The sequence below is a fragment of the Solanum tuberosum genome, unplaced genomic scaffold (genome assembly GCF_000226075.1).
Source record: "Solanum tuberosum cultivar DM 1-3 516 R44 unplaced genomic scaffold, SolTub_3.0 scf00173, whole genome shotgun sequence".
NCBI classification, from domain to species: Eukaryota; Viridiplantae; Streptophyta; class Magnoliopsida; order Solanales; family Solanaceae; genus Solanum; species Solanum tuberosum.
This window is the reverse complement of record NW_006239104.1, coordinates 172,497-185,262: the sequence shown is the minus strand read 5'-3', so window position 1 is coordinate 185,262 and position 12,766 is coordinate 172,497. Positions and strand designations below refer to the sequence as shown.

Sequence of the window (12,766 nt, the reverse complement as noted above, 5' to 3'; positions counted from 1 at the left end):
CTTATAGAGTCCCAACTAGAATTGAATATGTCTTACAGAGTCCCACAAATTTTCAATGTCTGAAAATACCTCTGCTTCAAGGCTTGTCGGTGTGTAGACTTGATGAAACTCAAAGACGAGGTTTGAAGTACTCATTCTTCCAGCTTTGTAGTTTTGTGGCTTCAGATTTGCAGATCTGATTTGTGAGAGGAGATGAAGGGTAGATTTGGTCCAAGTGGGGGTGCCAATTCACACAATTTTAAATATATGAAAAATAAATCAACAATAAATAAAATCGGAAGAAACTAGAATATTTTATTGATAAATCATATGGGTTCAATTCTGTTCTTCCCTTGATTCTTTTCACATAGGGTTTCTCCATGATCCGAGGACTGTTAGTGTCGTATTTCTCGAACTAGGATGATTTGAATTTGATCTCTTTATGAATATTTCATAAATTGCGGAATATTCAAGATGTATCTTTAAGAAAATATAATATCTTTTATATAGGCATATGCTATAGAGTTTAGGGTTAGAGTAGTCTTTAAGAATTCTAATTGAAATCAAATACATCTTGTAAAGTCTGAATTAAAATTGAACACGTGCAGATTTTCACAAATTTTTAATGTCTACCGTCACAACTTGACAAATGTAATTATATATACATAAAAAAAAAAAAAAGTCGTAAGGACATGATTAGGATGTTATACCATCTTTGAATTAAAAAAAAAAATAACTCCCCCTTCCCCCTTCTAGTCTATATATATTGTTGAATAATCATTGTAAAGGATATCAACACTACACTACAATTTTCCTATAGTGTCACTACATCTTTTTATTCCCAAGTCGAATTTAGTAAAATGGGTCTAAAGTCTGTGTTGTATGCCAAGATAGAAATGAAGGCTAACAAGGATGTGTTTTATGATGTCTTTACAAATAAACCACACCTTATCTCTACTATGTGCCCTTTGCATGTACAAGGTTTTGAACTTCTTGATGGTGTCATTGGAACAGTTGGATCCAAAATTTGTTGGATGTATACCTTTGGTAAGTTAAATATTTAAAAAATTCCTAACAAAAAATTTTTTTGTCGAAGAAGGAGAAACAAATATGTATGAATATTTAAGTGTGAACTCAATAACTAAGATGAGGTAGTGAGTTTGGTGACAAATTCAAAACACATTAGCTTCAAATCTTAGCCCAACCTCTACTCTCCGTTTATGAAATCATTTTCCTTTATGTTAATGTCACATTTACTTGCTCCAAATACCAATAAAATATTATTATTGTTATTATTGTTGTTGTTGTTGTTGTTGTTGTTGTTGTTAGAAAGAACTCTCTAAGTTACTAATATTATTATCCGCAATATCCAAGCTAGATTGTGATACCCAAGGAAAGATGATATTTCTAATAATGATGAAATACAACTATTATTGATTTGTTATGTCCAAGCTAGATTGTGTTCCATGTTCAGTATGGAGGAAAATATTTTTTGGTAAATGTTTTCTAGTTTTCTAGTATTTGGGTGATCAAAAATTATATTTTGAAAAATATTTTTATCTAAAATATATGTTTAATAAAAACGAGGAAAAAACAAGTTTCATAGTATCATTTTAAGTTAACGGTCTATCTCACCATCCATTATGGTGTTATTTATAAGTCACATTGTCTTCTCCCCACCTTCACAATCACCAACCCAAAACCACTCAACATTTCTTAATGACTCTTATGGTTATCTAACTCTTTTTTTCTGTAAGGCAGAAGGAAAAAAGAAGATCTCCAAGCAGATAATTGAAACTATAGATCATGAAAAAAAGGTGCTCACATTCAAAGAATTTGAAGGAGATGTAGTGGATATATATGATAATTTTAAGTCAACTCTTCATATCGAAACAAAAGGTGAAATCGATTTGATAAGCTGGACAATAGAGTATGAAAGGCCAAATGAGAATGTCCCTGAACTAGTAAATTTCTTGGACTTCATTGTTGGTATTACCAAAGCTGTTGATGATCACCATGTCAAGATGAATTGATGGGATCATCTTATATGCATGTATGTGAGCTTTACATAAATGCCTCATGCATGCTTTGTTTGTTGTTTGAGAGTATGGTGAAAAATAATCCATGTTGGTTGTGTACTTTTTATTTGGTTTTTATCTTTGATGTTTGTTGTGTCTTTCTCATGTAACCTTTGTGTTGTGGAATAACACATGGATATGAAGTTTATTTATTATTGCTCCTTGTCTCTTTCCTAATTTATATAGTGGTATTTTATTTTTATTTTTAAAAGGATCAAATATATTCCTATATTATCATAAATAGTCTAAATACACTAAATATTAAAGTTTCAAAAGGCAAATGTACTACTTCCATTATAATTTGGCATTTAAATTTAGCCTATAAGTTTTTTAGATTTACAAGCCAAAGATCACAAGTACTATGGTGAATTGGAAGACGATTGGGGATGCTAGTAAGCTTAACATAGATGGAAGATAAGCTTAACACGTTATTTATGTCACGTATGACGATTTGTGTGTCGTTTTGCTTAACTTAATAGTAATTTAAGTATCTACTTATGCACATTCAAAGTTGGAAAGCTATGTTAAAAGACACATTTATATAAGTTAATTAAAATTTAACAAAATATTTATATTTTATTTATAAATAATATATAATTATAAAATTTATGTATATAATTTTTCGGTTTGGTTTGGTTGTTTTTGCAGTTTTTTTAGTAAAATCAAAACCAGACCAAACCAAATAGTATCGATCTTCAAAATTTAAAACCAAATCTAACCAAACCACACCACACCAACTATCGATTTTTTAATCGGTTTGATTTGAATTGCGGTTCAATTTGATTTTTTTAACCATAATCATGAACAACCCTATCCCTGACTATCAAATAGACAAGTTCAAAGGCAATGAAAACTATAAATAATTCAAAAGTACAACTAATAATTCACATCAAATTTAGAAAGGCGATTAAATATTTCTATCTTTCATGGCTTGTTTTCAGAAAGTAATCACTCTATTATTAATGGATGTGGTGTATAGACTGTTCCTTCTTTCTTAATCAAAGTTTTCGTATTCGAGTCCTAACTAGTGTGTACGTACCGCTAATCTAAATTAGTCGGACGCTAAGAATATCGAAAACACCAAATGAAAAAAAAAAGTAAACATTGTTTCTATCAAAATTATTTACTTTAAATTAGGAATTATCCACGTTGAAACATTTTTTTATAAAATTGTTTATAAGAGAAAAATAAAAATATAATTTTCTTTTTAAAAAAAAAAAAAAAAAAAGTCCTAAAATATAGGAGATTTCAGTTGGGTTTTTGGAGTGTTTATCTCCAAATGAAACTCTAATTAACAGAATCTCCAAATATTATGTTTTGAACGTTTGAATATTGAACACTTAAACAACTGCTAAACAAAAAGTCATACTTCAATTACTTGCACACTAATTTTTTTAATTTATCTCTCTTTCTAATTTCTCATTTATAATTTACATTTACAAGAAGAAAGAAGAAAAATATTCAAGATTTTTCAGGTAAGTTTTGTTGTTATGCTCCTAATTTCACAATCCCAAAAGGTTAAACATATTTATAAGATTTCATCAATTTTATGCACTCACTCGGGTGATTATTATTGTATGATGCATGTTTTTTTTATTTTAATTATATTTTCGATCTGTAGATACATATAAAATTTTGTGGAACGCCATATTTGATGAAAGTCATATGGTTAAAGAAAATGAAGAACAAATCCACAAAAAGTGTTAAAGAGCATCAAAAACTAAATATTGAGCTTACATATTCAACACACCCTATATTAGTGTACATTTTATAATAATCTCTGCATTATTACTCAACAAATGACAATCTATGTATTATTATTCATGGTATAGTAATTCTAGTTCGTAATCCTTGCATAAACTAGAACGTGAACCAAACAATCCCTTAACGTTACTGTAAGGACATAAAATATAATTTATACTTATGGCTATATGTTTTGCAGGTTGATCAGAGTACTAGCAATCAAAATCTACTAAAAGCTACATATTAGCCTGAAATTAAGGGCCTAAAATTTGATCTCTTAATGACTTGGAAACAACAAAAATATGAAAAAATGAGCAAAAGCAAAAGCATAGGATCTTCATCCAGGTAAAACTTTACGAGATAATATTTCAGATAGTCACTCAACTATGAGCTGTTTTCACATAAAATCACTTAACTATAGGCTCTTTTCACAGAAAGTGACTTTCTGCGAAAAGAGCCCATAAAAAGCATATTTTTCACTTATTACACTTTTTAATCTTGTTTTGTTTTCTTTTTTTATCCTTCCTTTCAGGAAACTAATGCATGCTTCATCATCAGATGTTCAGCTCAACATTTGTGGATTGCCATTCTCTTTGAATAGGGTGAGAATTACTATCATCCTTCATCGCAGATATCTTCTAGTGTTATTCATGTGTCTCAAGTTAGATGGGATGATTGGGAGCCCTCTGCTCTTAATCAGAAGTCTCGAGTTTGAGACTTAGTACTTAGTAGGAAATAAATAGTCATTCCCTTGTGTTGAACTTACAGGAACTTTTGGCTGCAAGATCTTCAAAGCTAGCTGCATTACTGAAAGAGAATCCTGAAGATGATCTTTCTCATTTGCTAGGAGATATTCCTACTGATTCTGAAACTTTTGAGATTGTAGCAAGATTCTGTCATGGCTTTGACATAAACTTGTCATCTGAGAATGTCATTAAAGTACTTTGTCTCGCTCACTATCTTGGAATGTCCGAGATTCACAGCACCAATAACCTCACAAAGAAGGCTTGTTTCTACTTTCAAAACACTGTCCTTCCTAGCTGGAACAAGAGTATTAAAGCCCTCAAATCTGCAGAAAACATTCTTCAACAAGCCGCGGATCTTGGCTTGATTGATGCATGTGCTGAGTCCATCATCGCCAAGGTAATGCACGATCCAAGTCTTCTTGGAGAGCCGATGAGGAATGTAACAACAACGGATGATGACAGTGAGAACGATGAAAATGCCTACAAGCCAAATGTCAGGCGGAGACTTTTTGTTCTTGACTGGAAATCAGAGGACTTGACACTACTTTCCATTACTCTCTACGAGCCCATAATTCGTGCAATGGTTCATCGAAAAGTCCCTCTGGAATACGTGGCATCATCTCTGTTTCACTATCTCAACAAATGGGTTTTTTCGGACACTAAAGGAGAAGAAGATGATCCGTCAACTTATGAGAAGAATTCTCAAAGAGTGATCATTGAGGCAGTGGAGAGACTGTTGCCTCAAGAAAGAGGGTTAATCCCCATTTCTTTGCTCTCTCAAATGCTGCAATCCGCGATAATCTTGGATGCTCATACTGAATGCAAAACCGGGTTGGAGATTAGAATAGGAAAACATCTAGACCAGGCAACCGTGAAGGACCTCTTAATACCTGCACGAGGATATGCAAAAGAAGAGCGGTATGACACTGAAAGTGTGAAAAGGATATTGAAGAATTTCTACAGCAATTACGCAAGCACAGATAAATCTGGCCTAGTCGTGGTAGCAGAACTTGTCGATAACTTCTTGGCTGAGGTTTCTAGTGACATAGATTTAAAGTTGAACACATTCTTATCACTAGCAGAATTATCACAAGCAGCAACAGGAGGAACTAACAGAAATTCTGATGATATGTATAGAGCAATTGATATATACTTGGACAAGCACAGATTTCTCACTGATTGGGAAAGGGAGGAGGTTTGCAGGGTGTTAGATTGCAGCAAAATGTCTCCTGAAGCCTGTGAGCATGCTGCACAGAACGAAAAACTACCAGTTCGAGTGATGGTGCAGATTCTGTTTTCTGTGCAGCTGAAGTTGAAGGATACTGTGTCCAAGAAGATACAAGGGGGTCCTGATAACCGATTGTTGAAGCTGGAAGACGACGAGGAAGATGCAAGGGGGACTAGCAGCAATGAAGAGGAAATGATGAAAGCAGAGATGGAAAAGATGGGAAGCAAGGTGGTTGAGCTGGAGAAAGAATGCGATACGATGAAAAGGGAAATTCAAAGAGGTGGTTCCCAGCACAAGAATCAAAAGGGGAAAACAAGCATATGGAAAGAAATGAAGAGGAAGCTTGGTTGTATGACAAGCTTGCATGAGCCAAATTGTCATGTGAAGAAGAAAAAAGTCCATCCTCCAAAATAGAAGTTCTATTTCCATATGCATTACTCTTAAAACATAAATGATTTGAATGTCATTAGGTTTCTTTCTCATAAATGTTACTGTGTAGCTTGTGAAAAGGCAAGTACTTTTGCCATCTATAAGTTTGGTTCTTATTCACGGATAATTTGCAGGTTCAAGTTGCCTATTGCTTGTGAAGAAATAAAAGTTAAACATCAACACGCATTATAGAACGTAAAGATGAATTTTCCTCCCACGAGGAAAGCAAAAAAAACTTTTACCAATTTGCAATTCTAGGTGGCTAACTCAGTTCACATACTTGCATAGACTTCGGTATGGTGCAAGAATGGAACAGAACATGGAAGGCCTAAAACCATATTTTTATAGCAAAATTGCAGACAACTTGTTCATTGCAACAAAGCCAAGATGACAGTACACAAACAGTTATCTTCATATGTGATGCATGCTGATAATACAACCAACCTGTTCATTGCAAGTTTGCAACAAAGCCAAAATGGTTAACATAAGTTTGTTCACAGAGAGCTGTGAGCTGATTTCCAGCAAACACTTCCAAAACAAACATGTTTTCCAAGAGAAGAGTCAATGCTTCTTAATTAAGTTCAGAACTGTACATAATTTCACCAACAAAGATGCAGCTCAACAGCATAGGTTTCACATTGATAGCTAAAAAGATTCTACACAGAGTCTCTGCTCCATAAAGATTCAAGAGCAACAAATGGAGTCACTTCACCATCTTCCTCAGAAGAAGAAAGAGCTTCTGATCAAGCTTAAACTTCTGCACCTTGAGGGCATCACTTTTCAGCATCAGCTGGAGTCCTCCGAAGGAGACATAAACCACCCTGACATGAGGAAAAGGAAAAATGAACAAATCAATAGACTCTCAAAGAGTTTGAATCTCTAAACTTACTGACTTTTGAAAATCTGAGAAACGTTACAGCAACAAACTTATTTCCTATGAGAGGCCACAAGATGTTTTAAATCATTCTACAAACTACAACCGTACTGAAGGAAGCATTTAGTTGTGTTAATTGACAACAGGCCCGGAGGTCTGGAGTTGTCTGTTCAGCAAGAACTGGAGAATAAATACAAGAAAAAAATAAAGAGAGGGTCAAGTGTGTTAGAAGAGAGGAGAAAGATTGGTGAATTTGACATTCTCATTTTGCATTCTTAACTAATCATTTCTCCAATCCAAACAAAATATCTGGCACCATTGCTGCATGATGAAATGCTGAGAGATCGGGCAATGTTGACCAACGAGATTGGATTTGTTGGGAAAACAACTACTATAGTGGAATTAGTGGGTGCTATGTAATTCAAAGTTGAAATTTAGCTAGTGGACTGCTGCAAACCTGCCTGCGCTGCTTCTTTTTTTTTTTCCATCTAGCTTATAGATAGATCTAGAAATTAAACCAATACATTGAAGAAATGGGACGAGCGAGTACATACACTTTTTTGTCAGCTCCTGATCCCTCCATTGAGACCTTATATACCAGCCCATGCACGATGTATTCAAATTTGTCAAGAAGAGATTTTCCCTGCAATGGAAGAAGTTAAATGCATAGCCATTAGCCAGTTAGGAAAATCTAAATTTGGTGGCCACACCTCCCAACCAACACATTACTATTGCCAAAAAGCCTTGGAGTAGCAAAACCAAATTAATAAAAAGAAGCTTCCAACATTTCTTTTTGAAATAATGAAAGTTATCCAAATTCAAGAAAATGAAAACCAAGTGGTTGCTTTGGTTTCATAAATACCTTTACTTCAATTTGGAGATCATCAAACAAAAAGAAAATAAAAAGGAGACCTACCCAGGAATTTACAGCAATGATAATGCGTAGTCTGGATAGCCAACTACTAGACCAAAATCAACAACTTCCACCCCAAACAAGATTTATGGATTTACCAACCAGGCTACTAAAATCTTATAAAAGATTATATTTACCATATCACGGAGAGAAGATTATCATATTTCTATATCATCAAATGGTCCTTGCAAAACAATTAACGAGGAGCATGCATTAATATTCAAAATAATTAAACGGAACAAATACCTCAGGAGGATAGCTAGTGACAGCCGACCCTTCCATTAGTGTCGTTGATATAACCATCCTGTACAACTCTTTTCGCTTCATAGGGTATAGTTCTGAGTTGATATCTAGCTGGATTGATGACGCACCATCACTACTTTCTGCTTCTATGCGAGAAACTAAAGAAATCGACAGGATTTAGTCCAAAAATCAATAATACAGAAATGGAAATACAACAGCAGAACATCAGAAAAGTTGATAATTGATAATAATTTTGCCTCTCCACACATCTATCATCACTTACAAGAACAAAATCAAAACAAACATACTGTACCCAGCAAAATACACAGGTAGCTCTCATTTACGTTAAGAGAACTTGATGTGGATATAGAAAAGACAGCAAATCCAGATATAAAATAATTAACAGCCAATGTTGATTTTGAGAATGATCTTAACATGAAACTGATTCTTTTTTTGAGATGGAAAACTGAATGACATTCTAACATTAAAATTGTTTCTTTCTTAATGGCACCAATTAATTATCGTCTTCTTCTCTACAGAAGCGCTCAGCTTAAAAAAACGTTTGTTCCAACCGCAGGGGATCTAAAGGAATTCCTCTAACTGGCTGCATCAGTAGGAGATATCAAATTATCAATTCTTTCCTATTTATTTCCACATATTCCCTTTCCAGGGAAAAGATGTGAGCTCGGAGAAGAATACAGGAAGATAGCACAGAGGAAGCCCGTGGAGACAACAATTGTCATGGTAATAACGTTTCTTAAAAGCATTGCATGTAATATCAATGTCATGTGGAGTAAATGAAAGAGGTATTACCTTTGTCATACTTTTTGCCATCAGCATCCACCTTCACCACCTTAATGATTTCGTCAAAGTGAAATGCATCCATTTCCAGAGGTAAGCTTCGCGAAGAGACAACGTCGCCTAATCACAGAAGGAAAAGAATCCAAAAGAGGATCATGATCAGTGACAATCATACATGTCTAATGTTTTATCAATTAGGTGAGATAAATTGACTTCTGCAGTAAATAATTTTATTGGACATCTCTGATAAAATTGACTAAGCCTTTATCCATTACGTGAGAGATATGTTAACTACTGTCAATATTTTACGAGAAAATAGAAAAAGACAAGAAGTCAGCAACATCCTAAAACTAATACAGGATTTAAAAAATGCCTAAATCAGGATGTGTTTCCGAAAGCACAGGCCAGATCAGTTTTCAAATCACTACAACGAGTATCTAAAGAGAGAATATAATGGATATCAGAAAAGAAAAAGAAAAGAGGAAACACCGAACGCTCAAGGATTTTTTCAAAAGAACCTTCTCAATCTTCAGAGAGATTGACATCCAACCTCTCAGCAATTTTCCAAACAGAAACAAACAGCAGACTTTGACCAAGTTTAACAAGTTTTTCTACTTCATCATAAATCTAAGCCTCCTAAGTTGAGAAATACCCCATCAAGAACTGACCATCACATCAGGTGAAAAAGAAACATAGAATATAGAAACAAGAAAAGGAAAAAAATAGAAAGAACCTGAAAGTTGCAAAGCAAAAAGAGACTGAAGTTATCCAGCACAAGTATCTGTAATATTTAGAAATCTTGTAAACACGCTATAATAACCAGATAAATGAAGATAACTTATAAATGTTTACCCAGATAAGATCAGTACCCAAAGAAGAAAACAATCTAACGATCTTGAAATCGAAACTACCCCATTCTGAAGAAAACATCTATACTATTCCTCTAAACTTAAATAAGCTGCACAAGAACAAGAACTAAGCCAAGGAAAGCCCTTCCAGTTTTTTATTTCTCTAATTCTTACATCAAGTTTTTACAACTTTCGACCTGTCTCAGAAACAAAAAAAAAGATCCTTCTCAGAGAGAAGTTTGCAACTTTTCACCATAATTGTCATCACTAAGTAGCTCGGACTCGGGTGCGGGTGTTCGGCACATGTGCAAATCCAAGGGTCGGATTCGGCAAAATTTAAATTTTATGATACGGGGGTGCGGATCCAGGTATGGATATGGGTGTGGATTCGGCTAAAAAATCCAAAATAATAAAATGGAGCTATAAAGATCTTCTAGGTCATCTTTCCCGAGAACCCAACTTCTTCAATCAAGCTCTCAGGTTCTTCCCCTCAAAAAAGAAAAAGGATGTCATTCAAGACCTTCCACCAACTCTCCGTACAGATCGTTGCTACTGTCTACCAAAAATCAGAACACGACCGCTTGAATTCTTAGTTTCTCTCTACTTGGCTTGAAACATGAAGCATCAAATGTTGAACAAGAGGAAAAAGCTAAAAAAAGAGACAAAAGGACTATAATATTTGAAGGTATGACATTTCTCATTTCTTAAATCTATTTTATCTTTTATCAAAATCTTAATTTTACCCCAAACTTGTCCATGGACTCTGGTCAAAGTACCCGATATGGATTGACCGAACCCCACACATATTCTGCACCCGTCTCGTATCGACACAGGGCGGCAACAAAAATGACAAGTCCACGTAACTTAGATTGTAAATACCTTTACATAACTCACCCACGTGTTAAACCTGTTCCACGACCTTTTTAATTCCACTGATATGGTAAATCCCAGATTCTTCCCCCCTCCCAAACCCCTACAAGCGGCCCTTTTACCTTTCTCCTAATGAATCGAACCCCCAACCTTATGGTTGGAGCACAGGGTCTGTACCACTAGGCTACCCCTCCCTTGTCATTCCAAAACCTATTCCTGTAAAATCTATGAAAAGCAACTGACCTAACAGCATACCAGTTCAGACCAGCAATTGGCTCAGAACTTATTCATCTCTTGTTTAACCTAACTAAATAAGAAATAAAGGGAAATCAGTACACTTCCGGTGATCATCCAATATCAAATTCCCAGCATTTAGCGATGAAAAACTTTCAAGTTCAAATTACTACGACTCAGGAAGTTTACTTCTCTATATCAGTTTTAAAAAAGGATGTAACAAAAAGCTTATACACTTCTTCTTATAATTCCGGTGTCCGGGCCAGCTTAGGCACACCTCAATTAATTCCACAATGTATGTGCTACCTCCACCAACGCAAGGCTTATACACTTCCTCCAAAAGAGTAGCCACACAAGCAAATCGAGAATTGTGATATACTATTTCATAAGATCACCAAATTAATGATCACAGGTATAAGCTACTCCCTCCATTTCAATCTTTTTAACCTACTTTCTTTTATAGTCCGTTTCAAAAAGAATGACTCTTTCCCTTCTTAACAACTCTTTTATTCCAAATTTTCCACGTGACATGTTTAAGACAACAAGATTAAAGAGCACTTTCATACATTTGACATATCTTTAATCTAACACCACAAAATTCAAAAGTCTCATTTAGTTTCTTAAACTCCACGTCAAGTCAAAATAAGACATACAAATTGAAACGAAGGGAATATTCTTTACTAATTTTAGTAACATTACTAGTTCCCAGGTCCCACCCACCCAAGCTTGACGCATACGTGATTCCCATAATCCTTTTTATAGTAATTGTAACAACTAAAACATTACAAATACACTCTAGTTTAAGAAATTACCGTGCTTTCCCTCATTTCTTGAAGAAAATCAACCACAATAAAAAGAATCCTGAACATATACCAAGCATATCTATTTACATTTTAGGTCATGCAAAAAACCTTCCAACTCATAATAATTGATCTCTAAGGTAACCTCGAACTATACCTTAATTTCTTCTCCCAAGTTCCAAACTTTTTACCCACTAATAAAAATCAACAACGACAACAACAACAAGGCCTTAATCTCAAACTAATTAGGTCAGCTATATGGATCCTAAACATTCACCCGTTTCATTCAATGTTGTGACAATTCACCACAAATTAACAAGTTTTTTGCCGTGATAGTAACCAAGAATCATACAAATTTGGACTAGTGATGTTAAAAAAAACATAGATAATCAAGATTCAAGAACCAACTGAAAGAAAAAGAGAGCGAACCTGCTGAATTTCAGTGATAATTAGGTTGATGTAGCAGCGAACCTAAGAAGGAAGGAGGGTTTAAGCCTTTAAGATGGGTTTTGGCGTTTTATTTTATGTGATTTCAGTCCCTAAGTTATAGCTTTATTCTAATTTTGATCCTTTTGGTCCTTAAAACTAACAAAGTAAAACAATTAACCAACGCACTCAATTTTTTTAAAAGTCATAGGATCAAAGTAAGAAGGTGGTCGGCATCTTTCGAAACATTTTCTATTTTTATATATATAGTTAGTGTTGTTATTTGATTGTAGTTAGCGCGCTCGACTAATAAGAGGTCATGAGTTCAAGCTTTAAAAACAGTTTTTTAAATATATATGCAGTAAGATGGTGTATAATAACCTTTCAGAAAAGTATGCATAAATCATAAAATGCAGGAAATACTGGTGTGATTAAGTCAATCTGAATGGAGGTCGTGAAAATAATTATTCTTGATATTAATTGATAATCTAAAATAAATAGTAGTAAGCAAATTAAGCTATACTAGAGGCGGGGGGGGGGGGGGGGGGGACAAC

General features: G+C 34.4%; 3 protein-coding genes across 4 annotated transcripts; 2 read left to right on the top strand and 1 right to left on the bottom strand.

Moving 5' to 3' along the window:
• The first annotated feature begins 753 nt into the window (after positions 1–753).
• LOC102595460 (kirola-like) lies at positions 754–2,217 on the top strand. Its single transcript, XM_006354520.2, has 2 exons — positions 754–1,026; positions 1,741–2,217. The coding sequence occupies exons 1-2, from the start codon at positions 840–842 to the stop codon at positions 2,010–2,012; spliced, it is 459 nt and encodes a 152-aa protein (XP_006354582.1). The 5' UTR covers positions 754–839; the 3' UTR covers positions 2,013–2,217.
• A 1,893-nt stretch (positions 2,218–4,110) lies between these two features.
• LOC102596346 (BTB/POZ domain-containing protein At5g17580) lies at positions 4,111–6,188 on the top strand. Its single transcript, XM_006354607.1, has 3 exons — positions 4,111–4,145; positions 4,333–4,402; positions 4,569–6,188. Exons 1-3 carry the CDS (start codon positions 4,111–4,113, stop codon positions 6,186–6,188), a joined length of 1,725 nt encoding a protein of 574 aa, XP_006354669.1.
• Positions 6,189–6,591: 403 nt separating this feature from the next.
• LOC102594913 (DNA-directed RNA polymerases II, IV and V subunit 8B-like) lies at positions 6,592–12,319 on the bottom strand. 2 transcript variants are annotated; one of them, XM_006354518.2, is made up of 6 exons: positions 12,216–12,319; positions 9,768–9,815; positions 9,047–9,154; positions 8,237–8,391; positions 7,632–7,720; positions 6,592–7,024 (listed from the first exon to the last, which is right to left on the bottom strand). In XM_006354518.2, exons 3-6 carry the CDS (start codon positions 9,117–9,119, stop codon positions 6,907–6,909), a joined length of 435 nt encoding a protein of 144 aa, XP_006354580.1. In that variant the 5' UTR covers positions 9,120–9,154; positions 9,768–9,815; positions 12,216–12,319; the 3' UTR covers positions 6,592–6,906. The 2 variants fall into 2 exon arrangements, with proteins under 2 accessions (XP_006354580.1, XP_006354581.1); XM_006354519.2 differs by lacking the exon at positions 9,768–9,815 and having other exon boundaries at positions 12,216–12,317.
• Between the last annotated feature and the right edge of the window lie 447 nt (positions 12,320–12,766).

What these genes read in the sequence shown, in the direction of transcription:
- LOC102595460 (XM_006354520.2), top strand. Translation starts at nt 840, where the DNA reads ATGGGTCTAAAGTCTGTGTTGTATGCCAAGATAGAAATGAAGGCTAAC. An exon ending in TTGTTGGATGTATACCTTTG is followed by an intron (nt 1,027 to 1,740) that starts GTAAGTTAAATA and finishes TCTGTAAGGCAG; the next exon opens with AAGGAAAAAAGAAGATCTCC.
- LOC102596346 (XM_006354607.1), top strand. Translation starts at nt 4,111, where the DNA reads ATGAGCAAAAGCAAAAGCATAGGATCTTCATCCAG. An exon ending in AGCATAGGATCTTCATCCAG is followed by an intron (nt 4,146 to 4,332) that starts GTAAAACTTTAC and finishes CCTTCCTTTCAG; the next exon opens with GAAACTAATGCATGCTTCAT. An exon ending in TGCCATTCTCTTTGAATAGG is followed by an intron (nt 4,403 to 4,568) that starts GTGAGAATTACT and finishes TTGAACTTACAG; the next exon opens with GAACTTTTGGCTGCAAGATC.
- LOC102594913 (XM_006354518.2), bottom strand. Translation starts at nt 9,119, where the DNA reads ATGGATGCATTTCACTTTGACGAAATCATTAAGGTGGTGAAGGTGGAT. An exon ending in TGGCAAAAAGTATGACAAAG is followed by an intron (nt 8,392 to 9,046) that starts GTAATACCTCTT and finishes CGATTTCTTTAG; the next exon opens with TTTCTCGCATAGAAGCAGAA. An exon ending in TCAGGAGCTGACAAAAAAGT is followed by an intron (nt 7,025 to 7,631) that starts GTATGTACTCGC and finishes TCCTCATGTCAG; the next exon opens with GGTGGTTTATGTCTCCTTCG.